The following is a 7851-nucleotide window of genomic DNA, read 5'->3' as shown; positions in this document are numbered from 1 at the left end:
TACCTCTTGTTTTCTCTTGGATACTAATGAAGTTTCCATCATCAACATAGATCTTTACCCTCCTATTTTAAAATTCTAATTTTTGACTTGTATTATTTGGTTGTGCAACACTCAAAAAAGTGTACTTAGTCCTTGAACCCAACAAGCATCACCACATGATATTTTATCATTTAGCATCAATGATCCTCTATCTTTCATAGGACATGGAACATCATTTCTAAGTTTAATAGTTCCACCATCATATTCTTCTAATTGATCACACTTATTGTTGTAGTTCCACAACACATGTTCCCTTTTTTATTTCTCAAATGGGGACCCCCCTTTTTTAATTTGACTCCCAAAAGCTCATTCCTCAGAAAAGGGTATCTTCCAAGGAGCCTCAAGGAGTGGAACTTTTATAGTTTAGGTTTAGGAGTCTGGTCAGGTAGTGTCATTAAAAATCTTCCAACTGGGAAGATCAAATTCTGCATAAAGGCCAAAAGTGTGCACAAGTGCACATGCACACCCTAACAAGGTCTGTCATCTATGCTACCTTGACTTATTCTATAGGTGCACTAGGTGTACCCCTCTCTAGGTGAACAAACCATGGAACTTGACCTAGTTAGTGTTGGAATACTTTAGAATAACTAAGGGGGGGGGGGGGGGGGTGAATTAGTTATCCAAGGTCCAGATGTATAAATTTCACAGCTTAGTGAACCCATAAAGCATTCATCATCATGCATGCATCCATAAGATTATGCAACCACTTAAAACTTGTATGTTACTGTCAAATCAATCTACAAAAATGTAAACATGAAACAAAACATATTCAACAACACATTTGACATAATGATTTACATGGAAACTAAATTTTTGAAAAACCACCAGCAACATGCTACCTTTTTTCACTCGTCTGAAGTGATGCCCTGTGTTGGCTCCAGATTTAGCAATTTTGAGATTAACCAAGAAACCAAACCAATGCATCTAAGGCTAGCAAATTTCTATGACAGATACACTTGATTGTAGTATGGGGCCAACTATAAGGCATAACTCCTTCTTCACTTCAAGCTCTACAAGACCTAGGTAGGTTAACCTTGAGGTTCTAATATATGGTACGAGTGCAATTAAAACATAAATCTGAACCTATTAACAGTAGATGCAACCCCTTTTATCTTTTGATACTTATGCAATGACATAGAAATGAGATAGCTACACCATAACCTATGATTCGATAAGCTAAGAGAGGGTCAATTCTTTTTAGCCCACTACAAAATGTGAAAAACTAAATTGATTTGATTAAGAAGATTTGTGCAAATAACCTTCATATCAGCTTGCATCTAATTTAGTGATTAGTGCCTTATCCATTATAACATAGAGTCATTACGAGTATGATGACCTAACTTGATTGTCCAACAATTAAGTTTGTCAACTAAAATCCCTAAATCCAATTCTTACAAAATATCCCCTTCATACACCCAAAAACCCTATCAGAACACTGAAGCATTTACTTAACTCCTTGAGTCAAAAGCAACAACAGATTTGATACACAACTCATCCAAGATGTCTTAAATCAAATAAACCTTATTCACTTAATCTCAAAGCTAATCGCATATGAAGAATTAGGAGACAAAATAAGAAAAATCAGATAATTCATTGAAAATCCCCTTTATATTCATCTTTGGAAAGACTGAATACATAAATGGGTAAAACTAAATGAAACTCAAAATACTTTACATGATCTAGCATCAATTTCCAATATCTTAGAATAGCAATACATGAAATCAAATGAAACTCTGTACTAGAGCGGATGTGTGGCCTTCACTGCCAGAGCTCAGCTCAATAGATAGGAAGAAAAACCAACAACAACCATGGTCTCACAGTAGAAACTAGAACTCTGTTGGTATCACAGAGAATACTGCCAACAACCTCCAAAAGAGAAGAAGAAAGAATAATATAGGAGGAAAGAAATCTCGGATTTGATCAAAACATGACAAGTTTCCTCATAGAATTCTTTCCGAAGAAGCTAAAAAGCCTCTCTCTACCTTCTCTCTATAATTGCAAATCAAATCCCCCATAATTTTGTCTTTCCAAATGCACAATATCTCAATAAAAGAGAAAATCTGATAATTGAACCCGAATATGTGCCAATTGACCAATTTGGAGCCAAAACACAACAAAGCCTCAAAATAATCAGATACAAGGATCATTGAATATGTTTAAGGTGTTTCTCCACTGATGATTGAGTTTATGGATCTTTAGTACTAGGTGTTGTTATTGTTGTTTAACAATGCCTAGTGTCTACTGTTTGTTTAATAGTGCCTAATGTCTGTTGTTTGTATCACGGGTCAGCACCCTCTTACTTCTTTTCTTAATAAAAAACATCGATAAGGTTAGTCCCCATGCTTTTAGTTAACTTGTTTTAATTATGATCTATTGTTCAATTTTTTGACATCAATATATAGATCCCACCAATAACAAATTTTCATCCTCACTTTTCTGATAATTAATCTTAACTAATGGACTCTAATGAAATTCTTAATAATAATATTTCCATATGAAATTATGAAAATAGAATTTGAGATTTGATGCAAAGTTGAAATAAAGCACGATGTGAAAGTACAAGTGGCCTGCATACAATGCAAGATTCATATATTTATGGGCTAGCGGCAAACCATATTCAACATGAATCAATCTCCACATTAACAACATTTGTCTTTTGAGAAGATCGAAGAATTTGGTTGGAGGCATCCTCTTCCTTCACTTGTACTTTACCCCACAACACAGCATAAAGACCAACCACTATAACAACTCCTCCCACTATGCTGCATATTGCATTCCATTAACAAGTCACTTAATTCCTCATATGGTTTGATGAAGATAAACTACATCTATAAATTTCAGCATTGTTCTTTTCAATTTAATTTGATTAATAAGCTTAGCAAAATGATAACATAAAACAACAAAAAGTTTACCTGCCCAAGTAAATGCTTTCTGATAGAATAAAGGATCCCATGACTGCCACTATAACCATGGTTAGTGGACTGAATGCAGTGACAAATACAGGCCCTTTTAGGCGCATGCACACACCTTGAACATAATATGCAATTCCAGAGGCTACGATTCCCTGAAAAAATAATTTGCAATAATTTTGATAAATTTGTAATTTTGGTGAAATCATTTTTCCTTATCCTTATTAAACAAATAGAATTTGTAGAATTGACATTAAAAAAATGGATTAGTCTTGTTAGTATAAGTGGTTTACAATTAAAAATATTTAGAGTATATGATTGCTTCTACTTGTAATTGTGATTCAAAATGTTGATTATTCTACCATCTAAAATATTGATTACAAAATGAATATAGTCAAAACCAAAACAAGCATATTTGAATAGATGTTTTATTAAGAAACAAAGTTCATATGAAAACTGTCTTACAGAATAAATCACGGTTAGAAGGTTCATGTCCCATCTTATTGCCCACATTGATGGATCATGTTCTACAGCTAAGGTAACTGCAAGTGATTGTAATGTTCCCAAGAAGCAGATTAATGTGGTAAGAAAAAGTTGAGCAGAGTACTTCTTCAAAACAGCTGCCTGCACAATCAAATAATATATTTCTTATCAAACTATTCACTTTGATTTAAAGTAGATGTTTCAACTTTTCACCTGAATTCACGTTCACATTTTCAATAAAGTTAATTATATTAAACTGATGTAAAATTAACACTGATGTCATACTTAGAAACATATTGCTTAAATTAAAATTATATATTTATTAGACAAATGAGTTATGGGGTCCATGAGAGTCACCTGCAGAACAAAGAAGGCAGCCCATGCAAGACATGAAGAAACTAATAAGAGGGAGCCCTCAATCCATTCTCTACTAGTAGAGGTGTGTTTTTCAGATGTTTGGTCATGGTTGGAAGTATGAGAATGAGGTTGAAAAATAGGAGGACCCTTGTATAATGTCATCACCATTGCTCCCCCAACACACACAACTGTCCCCACTATCTTTACCTGGCTACGTATATCTACAATACTCACTTTTTCCATCCTGTATAATAAGAATAAGCTTATATGCATCAATTTCCATTGGATAATATAGTATAGAATTGTTACTGTGCTAATATGGAAAAGGGAACTAACAATTTAGTACGTCTGTGTCAAAAGCAAATAAGTTTAGGAATAAGATGATTTTCCTCCCTTTCATGAAGGCTGCTTATTTTATAGGAGAATAGAATATATTGATACCTAAAGAAATCAATGTATGAAAAATAAGTTTATATACATTAATTTTCATTGAATAATATAATATAGAATTGTTACTGTGCCAATATGAAAAAGGGAACTAACAATTTAGTACATCTTGTCAAAAGCAAATAAGTTTAGGAATAAGATGATTTTCCTCCCTTCATGAAGGCTACTTATTTTATGAGAGAATAGAATATATTGATACTTAAAGAAACCAATGTATGAAAAGAAAATAAGTGGCATATTTTTCATATTGATTTTAGAATCAATTTGTATTTATTTTATAGGAGAATAGAATATATTGATACTTAAATAAACCAATGTATGAAAAGAAATAATGCATATTTTTCACATTGATTTTAGAATCAATTTATATATGCTATATCTTTTTCAATTACGACATACAATTTATTTTATGAGCAATTTTTTTAAAAAAATATTATATTAATTATTAATTGATCTACTAAATCAAGATTGAGTAGAATTAAAAAGCTGAATCTAGAAAGTAGAAACTAACAAGCTAAGCTGAGAAAATTTCCTTTGATTTTAACTCGTTATAAACAACAAGATAGAAGAGAAGTGAAGAAATACCTAATCAAGACAGCCAAAACAAAGGTCATAGCTGGCAGGACATTGTCAATTGCGCAGGCCAAAGTTGGTGAAGTGAGCTTTAAACCAGCATAGTATAAATTTTGATCAATGACAGGTCTGTATAAACATAAAAATGTTATTTAGAAATATAAATAATTTATTTAAATCCAGATATTAGATTTGTATAATTCATGATAATTATAATACTGTTCTTCTAAATTTATTGTATAGAATTTATTTATATTAATGTTTTCAATTACATTTTATGATCTACCATCAAAAAATCATAAAATATAATCTGAAATATTGTTGAAAATAAATTCTACTCAATTGAATCTAGACGCACATAACATATATATATATATATATGTATATGAAACACGTACCCCAACAAACCCAGAGAAAAAATCTGAAAGAACACCCAAAAAGTGAGCTTGGGACGAGTTTTCCTGCAACAAATCACAACACGAATGTTATCCTCAATAAGAGATTATAACTTTTTAACATGCCATGGTAGAATTAGCTTCAGGTACCTTTCTAGAACATAAGCAAAAGGAGCCATGACTAGTGTGGCAATGGCATGCCTGTAGACTACGAGAACATAGTGACTCATTCCTCTGTTCAGAGAAAGCTTTGTAATAATATTCATGCCTGCATATCCAAACTGCAATGAAACCATTGCAATATATGGTTTCCATTGCTCAAATGTATGGAAATATCTACTTCTCCACACCCCTGAACCATTGTTATTATTATTATTAATATCATCCTTTCCCATTTATATCAAGATGCAAAGAGTCCTCCTGTTTGCCTGCAAGTCTGTCAGCACAAAAACGCTCTTTAATGGATGACAAAGAAACAAATAGTACATATATAGATGTTCAGAGAATCCTTGGGCAAATATTGTAAGTAATGGGTATGATGACATGTTTCATTTCCTACCACAAATCACTGAAGAAACAATTAATCGTTGACTAGCATGAATTGGATCCAAGTCACGTATCCATTACATTGTGTACTACACATGCTTTCTGATCAATGAACAGCATGTTAAGTGGAGTGTGTTACATTTATGATGAGACCACTCTAAATTATAGGAGGAATGACAAAGATGGGCTCTCATGTGGATGGATGGAATAGAGAGAACTTGATATGAAAGAACGCTTAGTGGTTGAAGAGTTGACAAAAGACATTATTCTCCTTGGTGGGATTTGAGTAAGTGATGAGACATGGAGAATTGTATCTCGAAAATCTTAGAACAGAATAATACAGATCTTATTTAAGATAAAGTTAATCGTTAAGACAGTTCATATTCATTTTATTATCTACTAAACCCCATGGGTATTAAGAGAATCAAGTTTTAACAAAACATAAGGAACAGAATGAAATCTAAATGATCTTTTAATATATGAAGAGGAATTAAATTTTATGGATTAGAGCATTGCCATGCATTAGGGCTTTATTCCAAAAGCTGTCTGCTTGTACTATGCTTGGACAAACGTATTTATGAAATGACAATACAGACCTTTTTGTTTTCTATATACGAAACACTTTAATTAGTTCGTTTCTTATTGATATGTAACTTCATCTTTATCATTATTCTCATGGTGGATTTTCCTATTCGTGATATACTTTTTAAATATAATTTTATGTTTATTTTAAGGATGGCATTTGGATGTAGGAAAAAACTATAGTTTTATGTAAAACCAAATGATTTGTCCTATATCATTTATTTATAATATAATAAGTAGATGTTCCACATTCTGTTATAAGATATTATAATAAAAAAAATTTCTCATTTCAATTCATAAATAGAATGTAATATTTTGGGATGAGAATAAAAGTAGACATTGTGTTTTAGTATTGTTGAATGTTCATCTTCACTTTTTTCTCATATTATAAGTGTCAATGAAAATTTATCATTATATATACTTAAGAATAGTAAATGTTCTTGTTGAGGAGTTAAGTTTGTTTCTTGTTCTATACTTAAGAAATTTAACATCAACATGTAGAGGTTGTCATGTTCTTGTTGAGTAGTTTAAGTATGTTTTTTGTTCTATTGTGTCATATTTGTATGAATATTAATATACCATTTTAAGGTTTACATGTTTATGTTTGAATAGGCTTAGTTTATATGCTTATATTTCTTTTATAACATTTTCATGGAACACATTTTTGTGAACCCAATGTGAATATCCCTTTAACATGTAGTTTTGTGAGTTTTTACTTGTATCAAGACAATAACCCCATGATTGTATTTATGAGAGCTAGGAGAGGAGTTTTAACATATCATTTCCTATATTTTTCTCATGTTTCACTTTTCAAGTTATTAGAAGTATACACATTGAATTTGTGTCTTGAGATTGTTTTCAAGGGTCTTATTATGTGGTATGTATGCATGTATATATGTATGCATCTGTATGTGTATGTATATGTATAATGTATATGTATATGTATATGTATATGTATATGTATGTATACATGTGTATGTATATGTGTGTGTGTGTGTGTGTGTGTGTGTGTACACATACACACACACACACACGGGTATGTGCAGGATCATGGTGTGCCAAAAAGTGGCGATGTGAAAAAAATAGAGTTTGAACACGTCTAAAAGCGCTTCAAAATCTGCTCTGACTTTTTTCCATCTATTCAGGTACCAAGCCTGAAAGGAAAGGCCGAGCCTTATCGAATATCCGATTTAACATCGAATATCCAATTTAATATCGGATATCCGATATTCATGGCATTATTATAATAATAATAATTATACTATAATATAATAATATTATTATTATAATATTATAATCGTATAATATTATACTATAATAATAATATTATATTATAATGTATTATATTATAATAATATAATATTTAATATTATAATATATTGTAATGTAATATAATATATATATAATATAATATAATAATAATAAAACTATAATATATTATAAACTATAATAATATAATATAATGTAATACATTATAATAATATAATATAATATTTAATATTATAATATATATTAATGTA

At 30.8% G+C, this 7851-nt stretch overlaps 1 protein-coding gene across 2 annotated transcripts; it reads right to left on the bottom strand.

The window, feature by feature from the left end:
* Positions 1-2503: 2503 nt before the first annotated feature.
* Positions 2504-5889, bottom strand: LOC149546009 (WAT1-related protein At5g07050-like). Of its 2 annotated transcripts, XM_089790949.1 has the most exons (8): positions 5763-5889; positions 5354-5639; positions 5207-5269; positions 4821-4937; positions 3789-4032; positions 3414-3572; positions 2952-3103; positions 2504-2796 (listed from the first exon to the last, which is right to left on the bottom strand). In XM_089790949.1, exons 2-8 carry the CDS (start codon positions 5596-5598, stop codon positions 2748-2750), a joined length of 1029 nt encoding a protein of 342 aa, XP_089647075.1. In that variant the 5' UTR covers positions 5599-5639; positions 5763-5889; the 3' UTR covers positions 2504-2747. The 2 variants fall into 2 exon arrangements, with proteins under 2 accessions (XP_089647075.1, XP_089647074.1); XM_089790948.1 differs by lacking the exon at positions 5763-5889 and having other exon boundaries at positions 2504-2801; positions 5354-5675.
* Positions 5890-7851: the final 1962 nt, after the last annotated feature.

This window comes from Cupressus sempervirens, chromosome 7 (assembly GCF_028749045.1).
Source record: "Cupressus sempervirens isolate cs-2001-9-10 chromosome 7, ASM2874904v1, whole genome shotgun sequence".
Classification (NCBI taxonomy): Eukaryota; Viridiplantae; Streptophyta; class Pinopsida; order Cupressales; family Cupressaceae; genus Cupressus; species Cupressus sempervirens.
The sequence above is the reverse complement of the archived record's forward strand: the minus strand, read 5'-3'. Positions and strand labels throughout refer to the sequence as shown.